Consider the following 18,890-nt stretch of genomic DNA (forward strand, 5'->3'; position numbering starts at 1 on the left):
AATCTGGATGTATCAGTTAAACTCTCTGAAACTTAAATTCACCATCCATGAAATGGGGTTACTGGCTGGGCAGAGTGGCTCACGCCTGTAATCCCAGAACTTTGAGATCACAAGGTCAGGAATTCAAGACCATCCTGGCCAACATGGTGAAACCCTGTCTCTACTAAAAATACAAAAATTAGCCAGGCATGGTGGTGGGCGCCTGTAATCCCAGCTACTCAGGAGGCTGAGGCAGAAGAATCACTTGAAACCAGAAGGCGGAGGTTGCAGTGAGCCGAGATCCTGCCATTGCACTCCAGCTTGGGGCAAAGAGTAAAATTCCGTCTCAAAAAAAAAAAAAAAAAAAAAAAAAGGAAAGAAATGGGAGTACTAACATTAACATTAACCTCACAGGTTAGCTATATTAAATGAACACTTTATGCAAACAACCTAAATCATGTGCCCAGCTCACAATAAATAGCATCATTGCTCTTTGTTCCCACTCTTCTTTATTAATAACTTCATTTTCTTAAATATTAAATCTAACTAAACAGTATAATCAAACAAAATGAAAAGATAACATTTATTCTAAGAGTAATATGCACAATATAATCCAACCCAAAATGTTTTGTGAAGCTTTTCAGAATTATCTGGTAATTACTGGTGTTTTAATGTCTTTTTCTTCTTTTCTGCTTCTGCTTCTTCTTCCTCTTCTTCTTCTTGGAATGGTGCTTTTCTTCTTTTGAGAAATTGTCTTTCTTTGGCTCCATGGGAGATGAAAGATTATACTTTCTACAACCTCCCCAATTCCTCCTGCGTTGTCCACAGGGGTGGGCATGTTTCCAAAATAAGCCAATCGGTTTTCGTCTAGGATTTGTCCAATGCGTACTGTGATAAGAAATCTGTCCTTCTCTTGGAGAGGAAATGGAGAATCTCTGAGCCTGAGTGTGACTGACCATCATGACTTTACTTTAGAGAAAGCAAGTCTGCAACAATAAAGTAGACAGGGAAAGAAGGCCCATTTATTCACGCTCACCCCATATTTGGTAAGGCGGGTCAAAAAAACTCTAGTTTTGGCTTATTTAGCATGATTTTGACTTTCACATTTGCAACTAAAGTCTTATCAAATTTAAGCATATTTAAACAGTGAGTCACCTGGGATTAGCTGTATCCCATTGTTTCCTCCCTATTCAACCTCTAAATTTTAGCAGCTGACCACCAGGTGAATCGTGGTGCCTACCAGGTGAAGCATTTAGATCTAATTACTGCATAATCTACCGGTTTGTTTCACAGCCATACACTGTATCCTCATCTGGGTCAGGGTTTGGCAAATGCTGGGGTTTTGGGTGCATTGGGGAGGTGTGAAGGACCAGGTGGGAGAAGGTGGTGGATCAGTCAACCTTTTAGCATTTTTAGAAAAAGCCCAAAACCTCCTCTAGATTACATGCTTTGTTCTCACAGAAGCACTTTAACTATCAGAGGAAGGTCCAGCAACTTCCTCCATTCTGTGTTATACAGTGTATGTCAAAGTTGCTTTATAAACAGATCTGGCCTGTCCTGGGGGCAGCAAGCTCTTGACCAAAATCTATTTCACCAGGTTCCTTGGGTCTAAGTTGCCTGAGACATCAAACTGAATAGGTCCTTAAAGAATCGTGGACCCTTTATTTAAAAATAAAACAACCCTTTTATTCAGGGAAGTTTTATTTTTCTTTTTGGGTCAATTTCCCCCTCACTCCCCTCCCTTTCATATTCCTTTTCTTTTTCCTTCCAAATAATATTTTAAAAATGACTTTTTAGGAGTAACATTTTCCTATTACAGAAAAACTTAAAATGTAGAAAACCAAAAAAGGAAAATAAGAACCACTTATAATACTACAACCCAGAGATAGCCCCGGTTAATTTTTGGCATATATTCTTCCAACTCTTTTTCTATGGAATAATATTTTAACATAGTTGATATGATAATTCATACTCAACATTGTGCCCTTTTTGTATTTTCACTTACTACATCTAAATATTTTCTGCTGGTTAGGTTTTCTGGCTTTCTGTTGTCTAGGCTGGAGTGCAGTGGCATAATCACGGCTCATTACAGCTTTGATCTCCTGGGCTTAAGTGATCCTTCCACCTCAGCCTCTTGAGTAGCTGGGGCCACAGGCATATGCCACTATGCCTGGCTAATTTTGTATTTTACTTTTTGTAGAGATGGGGTCTCCTTGTGTTACCCATGCTGGTCTCGAACTCCTGGGCTCAAGCAATCTTCCTGCCTCAGACTCCCAAAGTGCTAGGATTACAGGTGTGAGGCATTGCACCCAGCCCTAGTTAGTGTTTGAATCCCTATTTCTTTGGTATTATAAAGCTGCCATATGTCTTAGCATTACATCTCTGATGCAGTATGTCAGAGGACACAGAGCATTCATAGCACGTAAGAAGGATTTACACCAAGGTAAAACGATAATACAGATACTTGACTCCATTTGTCTTCCTGGATATAGCATAAATGTCAGGTTGCAGATTCTATCAAGTGTATTTATAAGAGTGAAATGGGATGCTAGTATGCCTAATACCTGCAAAATTGTTAGTTTCTGAGTAGAAGGAAAATCCAGAGCATAAAAATTTATCATAAACATTAGGCTTTCCAGTCTTTCTATACTTCCCAAGTTGGAAACTCTTCATTATTTCTGGCAACAGCCAATGATTATTTTCCTGCCCGACTTCCTTTGTACAACTGAGAAGATCTGTTTTGTCAGGCAAAACAGAAACACAACATTTTGTCTGGGAGGTTGAAAATGAAAGTAGTGTTTCTCACTGTTTTAGAGGAAATACAAAATACAAAGAAGCAGAAATTAAGAAAACATTGTTAGATAAAAGATTAGAATGAGATAAACATGTGCCACTTTGACACCAGCCAGATGTGACGCCTCTCTCCACCTGACCAACCAAATGGTCAACTTCTTCAGCCTAGAGACTGTGGACAAAGACACTTACTTTTGGCTTTTGCCTACGTCATCTGATTATGCTAGTGACTCCCTATAACATTTGATGGCCATTTCACTTAACTTTTGAAAAAAAAATCCAACCAGAAAATCACAGTGATCTCTGAAAAAGGGTGGGGAAAACAAGGACACATTGGATACAAAGTTTGTATCATTCATTTTCAAAAAATTCAATTTGAAGCTAGCAGGAAGTACAAGATTACAGAGATAAAAGCTCCATTTAATCTTAATATTTTTGCAAGACATAAATGGGGTAGAGATTTACACAGGAGTTGGCAGTTTGGAACAGAGTTGACTAGGCATAAAAGCAATAGTATTAAAAATGTTTGTTTTTATTTTGTATCTTTGAGACTTGAAACTGATAAAAATTTCTGATTAGCAAACTTCTAGAATAGAGTCTTTCTTCTTTCCAAAATAACAAATATCTTTTAGTTTGAGTACTCCATCTGTGGCAACAGGAATGATAAATGCTTTTGAGAAAATTAGCAAGGTTTTGCCCCACTTAAATGGTTAATAGTAACAGCAGCACAGACCCAAACTTGATAAAACTTTGGTACTTGTTATTTGGACTAAAATTTTGTCTAACTCAACTCAGACACTTAAATGGGAGTTTTCAGGTTATCCTGCTCACTGATTCATAATTGGGAGACAGATTCATGGGAAGGCAGCTTTGGACACATACTCCTTCTCTTGCTGAGAACCACTGATATAATCTAATTCTCTTGTTTTTTAGGTGAGAGAAGCAGAGGCCCAAAAGAATACAGCAAATACCCAAGGTCACCCTGTCAGGATTGGCAGAATAGGGCTGGAACAAGGACTCTTTTCTTTGGACAGCATCCTTTCCACCTTGCACCTACAATCCACTCAAACACTGTGGCATGGAGGCAGACTCCTTCCCAACAGGTATTGTCGAGAGCTTCTTCCTACTGTCATTTGTGAGTTTCATCAGCTCCCAATCCTTTGTGTCTCAGCTTCTAAACTTTCTTTCTTTGACTAGAACTCAGCCATAGTAGAAATGGATTTATGGATGGGATTAGAGATATGTCTTATCTGATGTGACAACTCTAAAGAATAGGTAGTATTTTAGAGACATCAGAAGGCCCTATAGAATTCAACAAGAGTACCATGTAAAATTCATGATGTCTGGATGTGTTAGGGATAGGGAGGTATTGCTATTTTGACTTTGATCTATCCTTTAGGCCCAGAAAATCTTATATTTATAGACAGAGGGGATCCAGGCACTGGAGAGTCGTTCCTCCATAGGGATGCGAGCCTGATGTTTTAAAAAGCTAACAGTGAAGAGTCTAGTGGCTTTTTATGATTTCTACTAGTCACTCTTCACTTCTGGCTCTTCACCTGCTCTGACATGATGGAAATAAAATAAGTTAAGAGATAGCTGTTTTATTAGAGCTAGAAGCTCCTATTACTTCAACTAGATATATCACTTAGGTAAATTTTAAATTTACTTTAAGGAAATATAGATATAAATATACTTGAAATTACCCATTATAATGGTGGTTGTGATAAAGGAGGAAAGGGTAAGGGTATCCACAGTTGGCCTGAAACTGTAATTTCAATGCTTGTAATACTTTTTGGAAGGACTTGAAGAAATAAGTCCATTGAAGGCTCAAGTAAGATGGTAACAAGTAGTACATTCATAGTTGTACTATTTGTAATAGCGCCAAACTGGAAAGTTCTCAAGTGCCCATCAACAATAGGACGAACAAATTGTAATAAGTCCCACAATAGAACATTATTCTGCAATGAGAATGAGATCCACAATCAGCACAACAATACAGAGGAATCTCACAAATGTTAAGGCTGAGAGAAAGAAGCCAGGCACAAAAGAATACATATTGATTGATTCTATCTATATAAAAGACAAAACCAGGCAAAGCTAGTGAATGATATTAGAAGTCAGGATAGTTCTCGTTCTGGGAGAAATAAAGTGACAAGGAGGTGCTTCTAGAGTGTTAGTACTGCTCTGTTTCTTACAGGTGCTGGCTACAGGTTCATGGTTCAGTTAAAGTTAAGTTTATTGAACTGTATACTTATGCTTTATGCAATTTACATACCTATGTTATAGTATTTCTGTAACTTTTTTTTAAAGGCAAATGGGCATTTTTCAAGAGGCAGGGAACTAATACTCATTATTTAGATAGAAAAGCCCTGCTTTCATCTTTTGTTAGGAAAAGTAAGAATTTTGGAAGTGCACCTCTTTTGTAAAATGTCAATCTGGTAATAAACTAAAATAGTCAATAGAACAGGAAAAGAGAGGAATAGAAGCCTCAAAAGATGAATTCCTATCAAACACTAAACAGTTCTTTTCCAGAACTCTTCGTGACTTAGAATTCTAGAAGGTCCATCAGAGGTCTCCCATTTCTATTCAGAAATGCACTTCTAAAGTTAGATAGCTGTCACAAAGTCTTAGGGAGTAATGAGTTCACAATTTCAATTTATTATCAAAATATTTTGAATGACAAACCTGAAAAGACAGGAGACGCAGAGCTACATAGATGCAGATTTGCCCTTTTATCAGAGATACTCTAAGGGACAGATTTAGTTTTGAAAGTCCAATTTGAAAACCACAAGTATATATACCTCTAGACAACTATCCAATGGCAATTTTTACCCTAAAGTTTGTGCTAAAAGCTTTTCATCAATATGATTTATAAGTTTGAATAGTCTCAAATTTTCATCTGCATATCACTTTACAGATCTTGGTTCACAACTATTTATTTTAAGCTGAAACTTCAATATTCATTGATTACCTATAATAATAGTTACTCATAAATGTAGTTAATAATTAAATATAAAAATTATTATTTTTACATTTATATAAATCTCTTAAAAATACCAAGTTTTGAGAGAGAGAGAGAGCAAGAAATTGCTTAGAAAATTGCAGGAAGCCTTAAGAACCTCAGTATCAGTCAAAGCAGGTACAACAAAAAACAATTTTAGACATTCATTTTTTGCTCTAAGAGTGCTTCAAATAAATGATCACAGAATGAATAACTGATGTATGGCAAAAATGAGTTTAAAACTGTATAAGCTCCAAGGCCCCAATGTGTATAAGAATTCTTTGGAAGCGTTTCAAAGGACTGTAAATGTTGCAAATAAAAGCAAAAACTAGTAGTTAGGCAATGTGCTTGAAACTATAGTGTCACCTACTGTTCTTCTGGTGCCTAACTGTATTCTTCCACATCTTCTTTTCCCTTTGGATTCGAAATCCTGGTCTACCTCAAAGGTTCTGCATTGTTTTCTAGGGACATCAGCAAACTGGTAGACCATATGAGAAACAGAAATAAACAGTAACATTATCTTTAGAAATTAAGCATTATTTACACAGTGAGAAGTGATTGACTTGATAGACCTCAGACCCCCTTGCTCCCTCCACACCCTTTCTAGAACAACCTAATGTTATTTGTATTGTGATGCTCCGCTCTCTGTTAATCACCCCCAAGTCAGTACAGTGACCCCTAGGGCCCATTTTCTCTCGTTAGAGAGTTCCCCGTTTCTGTGGTGTTGGCAAGTCTAGCCGAGGGCTGCACTGCTTCTTTTGAAGATCACCAAACCCGGCATTTCTTTTCTGGATTCATGTATGAATTCTTGCGGCAGTGAAAGGCTTCTGAAAACTCTGCAGAGTTCTGCAAAGTCCCAATAATCCTTTGAAACAAACAAAAAAAGTCACCATCAGCATTTGATACTCATGTCCATACCACACTGGAGCCCTGCAGCATTTTCCTCTGCAGGTCAAGTGAATGAATTTGGAGTTTAAAGTTGAACTTAAAATATCCTGGTACAATGAGTCAATGCCTTCTCATTAACAGAATTTTTAAATGGAGAGGTAACAAAGTACAGGAGTTAAAAGCACAGATTTGGGAGACAGACTACATGGCTTGAATCTTGCTTATGAAGCTTCTCTGTGCCTTGGTGTCTGCACCAAGATAGAACATGCATCTTAAGGTTGTCATTGGAGAGTTAGTAATTTATAAGCATTATATGTGTTTGTAAAACAAATGAATAATTCACATTTGAAAATGCAGTTATTTGGAGTTGTATTATAATAAGAGTTTGGTCAAAGAATATAATCATGACCTCTCACTATGTCTTGAAAGGGCTCACATAATGACTTAAACATAATAGACTTTAAATAGATATTTTTTGTTGATTTGATAAAGGATTATTTTCCTTTTTCCAAAAGGGCTCCTTAAATATCAGAAACTGGATTCAGCCTGAATAACTGGAAAGGGCTGGCAAAATGCCACTTTCCTCTTATCTCTGACCCCAGTGGGCAAAAACAACACAGTCCAGTTCACTATCTGCACCTAGCAGCATTTGAGGGAGAGATGGGTCAGTACATTGATGCAGAGGTGATGTTTTCACACCCACCCTGAACCCTGAACCACCTCCTTCCCTTCTCTTCCTGCTGAGGCCAGCCCATCATGCTTGCTTGGGTTGGGAGGAGGTGCCCAGAGACAAGTGGACTGGAGTGGTGCAAGGACTAGGCATAAGTGACAGGTGAGTCCATTTTGATTTATGGAGCTCTCCCTATGTGGCAGGTGTACTACCGTGTGTACATCTTAGCACTTCTCTCTCCTCCAACCATTCTCCACACCACAGTCAGAATGATCTTTAAAATTTAAATCAGATTCCATAATCTCTTACTTAAAGCCTTCTATGGACTTGAAGGAAATTTACACTCCTGTTCATGGCCTCCAATGTCCTCCTGATGGCTCCAGTCTCCTCTCTAGCCTCCTCGTAGTACATTTCTCTTCCTGTTCCTCCTTAGGCTCAAACTATGCTGACCTACGTTCAATTCCTCAGACCAGCCAAACCCTGTCCCTTTTCAGGGCCTCCTGCTACCTGCAGGTCCCACTCCCTGGAAATTTACTCAGCAGTCAGTACATGGCTAACTCCTCAGCCTTCATGCCTTTGCTTAAATATCCCCTCCTTGGACCCCTTCTTTGAATGCCATCTAAACTAACTCCTCTCTCAGGGACTATCCCTATCAAAGCACTTACCACATTTACAATGATTTGTTCTCCTTTTTTACTTCCTGACACACCCACTAGACTAATTTCTATGAGGACAAAATACAGCCTTTGTATCCTTGAGTTCCACATCTGTGGATTCAACCAAATGTGGCTGAACATATGTGGGAGAAATATTGTGTCTGTACTGAACACGTATGGACTTATTTTCCTTATCATTAATCCCTAAAGAATACAGTATAACAAATATTTACACAGCATTTACATTGTATTAGGTATTACAAGTAATCTAGAGGTGACAAAGTACAGGAGGGAGAAGGTGTATAGGTTATATGCAAATACTGCACCATTTATATCACGAAGTTGAGCATCCACAAATTTTGGTATCTGCAGGGGGGGAACCAATCCCCCACAGATACTGAGGGAAGATGCTGTACTGTGTATGTCTTGCTCCCTGCTGTGCCCCCAAAGTCCAGCACAGGACTCAGTACATACTGAATGAATGAACCTGTGACCTGGTTGGTCACAGTGATTACCTGTAGAGAAGCAATAGGGCATTAGGAAGAAAAACACTACTTAGTGTTTCTGTTGTTTGTTTGATATTATGGACCAACAGGAAGAGAAAGAAAGCATTTTCTTTCCGTTTCCTCATTCCAGAAAATAGAGATCCATGTGGATTTTTTTGTAAGTCTGACTTTCTAATATGTCACCCATCAATGCATCAACTAACTTCTCTATTCCTCTCCACCACAACTCCCCTATCTTTCCTGGAGGATGTAACCTTTTTTAGTTGCTTGTTTTTTAGGACCCCTAGAGGAGTCTTAAAAATGAAAATAATCTCCTGGGGTTGTGAAGTGGAGTCAGGAGCCGGAAAATTTATATGTTAGTCCATTTGACAGGGAGATGATTGGCCTTCCCAAGAATGGGGTGAATTCCAGTAAAGGCAGGTTGTGTGAATGACAAGGAGATGCTTCCTGCTCTGAGCACGGCTCTGAGAGTCCCTCTGATAGCATGGCGCATGGTTGTTGGAGAACCTGGACCTGAAGAGTGGAGGCTCTGGAGCTCATGAGCATTGGAAGGAAATGGAACCACTGACTGGGAGGATTTGGACTGCACAGATGTCAGCAGTGACCATGGTGGACTGAAGATGGAAGCTATTCTCTAATTTCTATGCCTGTGTGATGATTTCAGATTCCTGAATAACCCTGAAAGAGTATGTTGAAAAGTCACTGAAAGTAAATGGCTCATCTCCTAGCTTAGTCTAAGAGCTCAGAGTTTGGCTTAATTTGATTAAAAAAAAAAAGTCAATTTCTTACATCTGAAATATTGAAAAACACATTCACTCTTTGGACCATGTGAGAGTACAAGGAGAAATCTGCAGTCTGCAAACCAGAAGATGGCCCTCACCAGAACCCGATCGTGCTGGCACCCTGATCTTAGACTTCCAGTCTCCAGAACCGTGAGAAATAAATTTCCATTGTTCATAAGTCAAAAAAAATTCACTTCTATAATGTAGTCAAAAGTGACTGTTTGTGTAGGAATCAAAAGAGCTTAGAAATTAGGAATTTGCATTGGTCTTTAGTCTTTCAGGTTGTGGGACTCAAGGATTCTTTATGTTAGAGAGGAGCTTTGATTTATTAATGCAACCTTCTTCCCAATTCAGGATGCCTAGATACTGGCTAAAGACAGTCATCCTGTCATCCTGGGCATTCCTCACACTGGGGAGCAAGCTCCCTGGTTGACCAGGTAAGCCACGAGTCATTGATTGGAAGAGCTGCAGTTTTTGTTTTTATTTTATTAATTTTTTTCCAAAGGATTCTGTCTTAGATTTAATCATATGGGAACAAGTACTTCAGTAAAAATGTCCAAACCCACTACTTAATTTTATATTTTTCTTAAAAAGTACTTTTAGGATTTATATTTATAAATCTCAAAATTAAGTTAAAACAACAAACAGAAAAACACCTCAAAGAAAAGTCCTCAGATAACACTGCAGAGAGTGGGCACTGCAGAAACACTCAGCCTGCCGTGCACTCAGCTCTCCATGCCCATTCTGCCCATCCGCTCCCCATCCAAAGACTCTACTTAATTTGATCCTGAATAGGTCAACAACACACTAGGGCTTCACTTACTTTCTTAGTTAATGTTTGGTGTTTGTGACATCAAATCTTTGAATAGATCATCTATTTTTTTCTGAGATAGGGTCTCCCTCTGTCACTTAGGCTGGTGTGCAGTGGTGCGATCATGACTCACTGCAGCCTTGACCTCCTGAGTTCAAGTGATCCTCCTGCCTCAGCCTCCCAAGTAGCTGGGACTACAGGCATGTAGTCCATGCCTGGGCAATTTTTTTGTTTTTAATAGAGATGAGGTCCCACTATGTCACCCAGGTTGGTCTTGAACTCCTGAGCTCAAGTGATCCTCCCTCCTTGGCCTCCCAAAGTGCTGGAATTAACAGGTGTGAGCGACTGTACCAGGCCTAGATAATCTATTTTGAAAAGTGAGTACATTATTAATAAAATACATCTTTTTTCTAAGAGTGAGATCGTATTGCATGAATTATCTTCTGTTATTAGAAGATATGTACATGAATTTCATGCTGTATAAAACTGTGTACTTGTGTTTCTAATAGCAGAAGATAATAAAGCTTTTATTGATGATTTCTTAAGGTGATTTACTTGAAATTTTTACTTTATTATGTAAAATAACTTATTGTACTGCGGATGTTTATTCCCTTGGCAAACAGTTACTCGTATTAAAAACATCTAAGAGATTTGGCATTGTGACCAAGAATGGACTTTATATACTATCTGACTATTCCTGCATACTACAACTGGACTTCTGAATTACTGTGTGCAATTAATGGGTCCTCAGACAACCTTTTGTTAATTCTTGTAAATGAATGACTTAGCTACAAAGTTAACTGGTTTCATTCAGAAATAAGCTATCCAATCTTCATCATTAACTAATTTTTATGGTTCTTTCAAAGCAAAGTCATATTGATGAGTGTATGTTCTGCTATACATTCATAAAGAAATAAATGCTGGAATAGATTTCTAGTTATCAGCTAAAGATTGGAGGGGCTAATATAAATTCTACAAAACTCACTAAAATCCATACTGATATCTATAAAATATCAGGAACCAACGCTAATATTGAAGGGAAATTGAAGAAACAGAAGAATTTCAAAGAGGGCTTATTAGCCTGCTAAATTACAGAGTTATGAAGGAACAAAATAGCCTTATTAGTTGAACATGTCTATATAAAACACTAGACAAAATATTCCTTCAAAAATATTAGAAATTAAGCTTTGAAAAACATTTCTTACTTTGCTAGTGATGTCAGTTCTAAAAAGTGCCTTTCTTCCTGACTGGAAGATAAGGTTGAGCAATCTAAGCACTTAAATCAGTTTGTCTATTTGGACTTGCTTTACAAAATTATCAGACCCTTACATATTATGTAGAAAATTACATCTAAATAATTTTAGAAATATATTTATAGATTACATATAAATATTATAATAACCATTCCCTGAAATGACTTTAGATGGCTAACCATAAACTGGATTTCCAAAATGAAGTCAATACTTAAATTATAGATTCAATTTCTAGACTACTAAAAGAAAAATGTTTTTGGCTTAAACACCACTTAATTTTAACAACATGTTTTCTGAGCTAATCAAAATGGAGGAATTAGGGAACTAAAGGCAGGCAATACAATAATAGGAAAGAAAACTGGGAAAGAAACAAACACACAGAAAAACCCTAATAAAAAGCCAAAATAAATCAAAAAGCATCACAATTGATATAAGAATAAATAGCTCCACAGAATAAATTCATAAACAGTAAAAGCATAACTAATAATCATAGTCTGTGCCATCAAAATTTTTTAAAAGGTTAGGTTTTTTTTTCAGTATATTGTTTTAAGGTAGGAAGGCAGAAATACATTTTTAATAGAGAAATTTTAATCCAGTTGTTAAGATAAAAATGTTAATACTTAAAAGAGACAAACTTTATCTATCAAACTTAATTTGCAACCTCTCATTCTCTGAGGATGGTAGATATACTAGGTATTACAATAATATTACTGAAATTCACCTAGATTTTTATGGACATCTGTTTTAGTTTATGGAGATATGCAGGGCAAACCCTTGACAAATTAGGTTGTATGGTAGTTTGTATGAGCTTATAAATGCTAGCTGCTATCCTTAGAATTAGATTCTTATACCTTAACTTCTCCAGTTTATTTTAAAGTACATAAATAAAGCTTTAGTCACGAAGAATAAAACAATAATAGATTAGACATAGCAAATACAGTTTTATACATTTAGCTTTGTATCAAGCGTATTTTGCCTTTTGTTTTAATACTATGGCTATTTAAATATAAGGTTACAAATATCTAATTCATAAATATTTCTATATAACCACCAAGCACAATTCTTAAATAGCAACTTGGCATCTATTAGTTTTTAAAGTTCCTTAAAAGATATGTTTTACTTTGTACAGCCAGGAAGTGATCTGTTTCCAAAACTAAATGTAAGCTCAACCTTTTGCCAAGAAAATCTCCTTACCTCCAGAGAAAATAATAATTTCCTTGACAAAAGGTTGGCATTCCCTTTACCCTTAAAACACACACACACACAACACACACACACACACACACACACACGCACACACACACACACACAATTGTTATGAATGAAAAATAGTCGATGAGGGATCTTTGGAACCAGAGCAACAATAACAACTTAAATGTACAAATAATTTAACTTATTTATAGCAAAATATTGTTTTCAGTTTAAAATTGGAGCTAGAAAACAGTTATATACTTATCTACATTTTACTTAACCACTGATCAGTTACTAACATTCTGAAATGTGCAGAACATAAGAAATGAGCACCAAAAAGGCCTTGACTGATACGGAACTATTGCAAAATACATAAGAATTCTTATTCTGTTCATAACTCTTGTCTACAAATTATCCTAGTATGAACTTTCAAACACACACACACAACATAGGCTCTTCATTTATATTAACATTAATCCTCTAGCAACTCTCATGATAATTTAATCCTCATTTTACATATCAAGAAACTGAGGCACAGAGGTTACATTAAGGCTAGTAAATAGTGAAGCCATGGTTGGAACTCAAGTGTTTCTTACTTCAAAGCTTAAGTTCACTTTAGTAAAGAAAAAGACAACTTTAAAAAAATTAAAAGTTTCTTGAATAAACCAAAATGGGAATTAATCCAGTCACTTCTGTTGCTCATTACCTATAGAGCAATTAATTTGAACATCTTAGCAGAACTCAACTTAGTTTGGATTACAGAGATAATAGGCATACCATAAGTAATTATTGAGTGAATGAATATGGAAAGAAATATTAAGGCAGATACTAGATGATGATGATGATGATGATGTTGATGATGACAATGATGATACTAACAAGCTGAGTAAATTCTTTAATTTTTAAATGGGCTACTCTACTGTTTCATAACTGAATGTGTTTTTCTCCATAATTGAACGTGTTTTTTCCCAAGAGTAAATGATCTGGGCAGTATGCTTACATTCATTTTATGTAGAGCTTTTGAAATTTAGCCCATTAGTTCTCTTTTGTTCTCAAGATTTTCCAACTTGTTCTCCATTTTCCAACTACCCTACAAATTTTTTAGGTTTTTTCTTTTTTTTAAACTTTCTTGCCTGAGAGGTGTTGTTGATCAGCAAATGAGTGACTTAAGTGTTCTAGTACGTGGGAAAGGGATAGCATTAGGAATTCAGTTCTTAAACAAATACATAGGATCTGAGATTTAACATTCAAATGTTGGTTAGAAGGGACTCTCTTCAATCATTGTTCTCTTAGATTTTCTAATTTGGGAAGAACTTTAACTTCTTCTAGATCTTGCCAAGAAAATCTCCTTACCTCCAGAGAAAATAATACTTTCCTTGACAAAACGTTGGCATTCCCTTTACCCTTAAAACACACACATACATACACACACACACTTCTATTGTTATGAATGAAAAATAGTCAATGAGGGATCTTTGGAACCAGAACAACAATAAAAACTTAAATATACAAATAATTTTCTACCCTGTAGAGCATTTTTCTCTCACATCCTCGATGGGCTGTTCTGATCTCTGCTTCAATGTACTCTCTCCTGAAGCTTTGGGAATGTTATTCCATATTGAAAAACCTCTAATTAATTAGTAGGAAGTTTTCCTTTGTGTTGAAATTTTTCTTCGCAGTTTGGAGCTCATTGGGTCTGGGCCTAAACCATTCACAGCCTCTTAGAAATGTCTTTGTGCTAGCTTTAAATTGAGCCACTGTTCTGAGACAACATCTTTGCTGGAATAGATCAAGCCCTGAGCCTCATACATTCTAAGGAATTATAATTATTGTAGATTCGAAGAAAGAGAGCGGCCAAGGTGATGCTTATGTAGAATGCTCTAATGTGTTCTCTCGATCCTATCTGTGACTCTCAAAAAAAAAAAAAAAAAAAAAAAAAAAAAAAAAAAAAAAAAAAAAAAAAACACTGAATTTCCCAATGTAAAAGAATCAGAGTTAGAAAAGTCTAAATTCCAAATGTGCAAGCAATGGACCCAATATAAGAGCACCTTGATTGCTGTTCATACCCACGCACCTGAAATTGCCTGGACTGTGCACATCTGTTTTAATGGAGTTGACTGCATACTCTGGCCTATAGGTTCCACACCACACCTAGAGATAGGAATAGGAAAAGCAAAGTATGTACTCAGGTTCAATCAAGGATTATTTGTTTTAGCAAATTGAGGGGAGGGAGAAAAATTAAATTGGAATTCTGCATTCCTCAACCATTCTCTCTTCAAATAATGTTCAATGAAAGGCAACCAGGAACATAGTTATTTATCATTAATATGATACAACAGTCTATTATAAACAATGAAAGTGAATCAAGTCAAATGCTCTGCCACAATTGATTAAAACAAGAGAATTCAGCATGTAACATCTAACTTACTGTGAAATTTTAACTCAAAATGGTTTTCATATCTGTCAATCAAGAAAGACACAATACCTGTGCAAAGTTCAAGAAGAATAGTTGTTTGTGATTTAGGTCAAGTCCAGGAAGTAATTTTTCTTCACCATTCTTTTTAACATAATTCTGATAGGCCTAGGCAGTTGATAAAATAGAAAAACAATAATTATAATTCCTAAGGTTATATATAAACCTATGTAAAAGATCTTGTCACCAAGTAATTAATATTTTATATTAAAATCACCCTAATAATACATTTAGTTATGGTAGCCTACAGCTATTTTATGGATTAGAAAGGCAAATCAAATTTATTTACAAATGCTCTGAAAAGAACAAGATACTGATTAGTAGATGACAAGAGCCTGGTACATGTTAGGTGATCAATAAATGTCAATTGAATGAATGGATGACCTAAATGATGAAAAACTTAACTAAATGTTGTTTTATAAATTGATGAATAAGACTAGTCAGGACAAATGAATTGCCAAGTAAGTCTACAATTGCTACATTTAACTTAGTTACTACTCTCTTAGCAAAATAGACTCACCAGACTAAGTTCGAGTGACTCTTGCCAAGTCAAAGGGTTCTCTTGAGATCCCTTAGAGGCCTAGTCTCCTATGAGTCTGAGGACAATAAAATGCAACTATTCTGGTCTTTTGGAGACAGGAAAAAAAGGACAAAGCCTCAGGTACATTTGAAGGAAAATATTCAGGTAATTTGAATGTCAAAAAGTGCTCTTAATTCTTAAAGATTTATGCGCACTACTGAAAAAAATGAGTTTTCCTCTACTAAATAAACTTTTAAAAGGAATTCATAATAATCGTTCTAGATGTGTCATTTCCAATTTAATACAAAGGAAGGTGACCAACTAGATGAGCAGAAGATATACTTCATTTCTGCCACTTACCATCGACATAGACTTACTGAACCTCTACTATGGAACAATGCTGGGGATATGGGAAAGGCTTGCACCTGCTCCCTCTTAGAGAGCTTGAAATCTAGCAGGGGGGCAAGGTATTACATGTTAAGAATTTACATATTTTCAAAATGTAATAAAATATTTGCACAATTGTCATTTGCATCATCATTACAATTCTGTACTTGCTCTAGGTAAGGACCTCCGTGAAAGTACTATCAATCCCAACTTTGGCTGGATTTTATAGCAGTGATTCTCAATCTGGCTGTGTATCAGAATCACCATGGGAATATTGAGTGCCAATGCTTTCCACTTCCAGTCAAGATGGAGTGATAGGGACTGGATTTAACTTCTTGCTGAAACAACTAAATGATGAACAAAATATTTAAAATAATGGTTTGCGTAACACTGAACATCAGGCAAAAGGAGAACGACCCCTGAGAGATGTTAAACATTACTCTCAGTGAGTCCTATCCTGCTGAGCTTATTATCCTGAGAGTTTTCAGGCCATATTGTAGGAGAAAACCAGTCAGAGCTGGGGAGACTCCTTGAGTTGAGGAGAAGGAGCTGAGAGTTCAGGGACACCAAGAACAGATTACTAAAGAGGAGAAAGCTACACAAAAAGAGAACCTCAGAGATTACAGGTGGCTATCCTCAAGCATTCAGCTTAGTCTTGATCTGAAGATGTGTGTGAGCAAAATACTCAATGCTAGGAAAACAATATCCCAAAAGGACTAGAGATAACAATTTATGGTACTTACACAGGATGAGAATGGAAACCTCCAAGATTCACAGAGTAGATTCTTATCTCAGCAGTTGAGAATAATGTGCCTAGACTGAACACTGCCCCCATCTCAACGAATAGTTACAAAAGCAAGACCCAAAAGGATCAAACCATTTTCCAGGATTTTAACTGTATCCTAGAATAAAGCTCAAGAATATATATAGGAAAAGGCCAGGCACGGTGGCTCATGCCTGTAATCCCAGCACTTTGGGAGGCCAAGACAGGCGGATCATGAGGTCAGGAGATCGAGACCATCCTGGCTAACACAGTGAAACCCCGTCTCTACTAAAAATACAAAAAATTAGCTGGGCGAGGTGGAGGGCGCCTGTAGTCCCAGCTACTCAGAAGGCTGAGGCAGGAGAATGGCGTAAACCCAAGAGGCGGAGCTTGCAGTGAGCTGAGATCCCACCACTGCACTCCAGCCTGGGTGACAGGGTGAGACTCCCTCTCAAAAAAAAAAAAAAAAAAAAAAAAAGAATAATAAAAAAAAGAATATGTATAGGAACAAAAGAACATCCAGTACCCAAAGAGGTAAAATGTCATCAGCCACAGTGGCTCATGCCTGTATCCCCAGCACTTTAGGAGGCCAAGGCAAGTGGATCGCTTGATGTTCAGGAGTTTGAGACCAGCCTGGCCAACATGGCAAAATCCCATCTCTACTACAAATACAAAAATTAGCCAGGCATGGTGGCACACGCCTGTAATCCCAAATACTTGGGAGGCTGAGGCAGGAGAATCACTTGAACCCAGGAGGCAGAGGTTGCAGTGAGCCAAGATTATGCCACTGCACTCCAGACTGGGCAACAGAATGAGACTCCATCTCCAAAAAAAAAAAAAAAAAAAAGAAGTAAAATGCAAAGTGTCTGGCAATGAGTAAAAAAATCGCTAAGCATTCAAAGCAGCAGCAATCTACCATGCCCCTGGAACTGGCTGGACTTATTCTTTTGGAAACCTGTAGCTGACTTAATCTTCCAAGCTTCACACTCTGATCATCTTTGGTCACTGCCAAATTGCACGCTCCATCAGTCACCTCTTCCTCCACTTCTCTGGTGTTCCCCTTCCCTAACCCAACCATCGATTTTCTCCTCCTCCACTCTAATCCAAACATTTCTATAATGAACAAATGATTCTACATCCTCATTTTCTCCACGGATCATTCCATCCATCCTTGTCTTAGAGAAGCCTAGTTCTAGCCTAGGAACAACTTGTTCCTTGTGACATCTCAAGTAGACGCTGCTTGTTCTCCTACATATGGGCTACTTCATAGTTGAGAAAAACACTCAAAATCATCCTCATTCATCTTTGTTGCTTCCTAGACCATCATTCCTCCACCCTTTTATGAAATTCCCTGCTTTTTCTTATGCACATGGCATCTACCAGACTCTTTTTTAACCCTTGCTCAGATCCTCAAATAATGACCTTTTATAAAGCATTCACTGCTTTATCTCCAGCTCTTAGAATAGTGCCAAACCTATTAAGCCTCAATGAATATGTATTGAACGCAAGAATGAATGGAAGGTTAAATGGGATTCTAAGCGATGCTCTACTGATAATAGTCCTCTGTGTATAATAGTGTGATTGACTACAAGGCCATGTGCTGGAACCATACCACATCAGTCCCTTACTGTATTATATGTGAACTATGGTTTAATATGCCTGTGGTTTACATTGATTTTTGTTCCCAAATGCTACTTCACCTGCAACAAAACTGAAGGTCCTGTTTCTTATATTGGTCAATGACCCTGAAATAATCCTTCTTATGGGACATCTCTTCTAAAAAAAATTATTTCAGGTATTATCTCTTAGAAAAATGTTGCCTCCTTTGTGAACCCGCTATCTGCTCATTTCAGTTGATATAATATTCCATGTTTTCTCTTCTTCTTGGCTCTTTGCAAACTTAAGTGTTCAGCTCTGTCACATCAATGTATTGACCCTTATGGTTAGCATATTCACAACTCTTTCTCCTCATATTTTTTCCCATTTTCTATTCATCTTTTACTGCTTATATTATATGAGTTTCTTTTTTTGCAAAGGTTGTAAATGAATTATTAAATATGAGAAACACTCTAAATCACTAAAATGGAAAGAAAATCTTTTTACTTACTCTGTATGCTTGACCAATACCTCCATTATCAGCAATGTTTTCTCCCAGTGTATTAATTCCATTGAGCTGTTAAAAAAGACACTTTATTAGGATTGTTTTTTTTTTAAAAA

General features: G+C 37.0%; 1 protein-coding gene across 5 annotated transcripts in view; it reads right to left on the minus strand.

Moving 5' to 3' along the window:
* Nucleotides 1–3,283: 3,283 nt before the first annotated feature.
* MME (membrane metalloendopeptidase) overlaps nucleotides 3,284–18,890 on the minus strand; it is a 91,170-nt gene continuing 75,563 nt past the window's right edge. For all 5 annotated transcript variants that reach the window (XM_030928498.1, XM_030928503.1, XM_030928499.1 and 2 more), the window contains 4 exons: nucleotides 18,781–18,846; nucleotides 15,016–15,111; nucleotides 14,605–14,681; nucleotides 3,284–6,638 (listed from right to left, as the gene is read on the minus strand). In XM_030928498.1, coding sequence (XP_030784358.1) covers nucleotides 6,539–6,638; nucleotides 14,605–14,681; nucleotides 15,016–15,111; nucleotides 18,781–18,846 — 339 coding nt within the window. In that variant the 3' untranslated portion in view covers nucleotides 3,284–6,538. The remainder of the gene's footprint in view (nucleotides 6,639–14,604; nucleotides 14,682–15,015; nucleotides 15,112–18,780; nucleotides 18,847–18,890) is intronic.

This window comes from Rhinopithecus roxellana, chromosome 1 (genome assembly GCF_007565055.1).
Source record: "Rhinopithecus roxellana isolate Shanxi Qingling chromosome 1, ASM756505v1, whole genome shotgun sequence".
Taxonomy (NCBI): Eukaryota; Metazoa; Chordata; class Mammalia; order Primates; family Cercopithecidae; genus Rhinopithecus; species Rhinopithecus roxellana.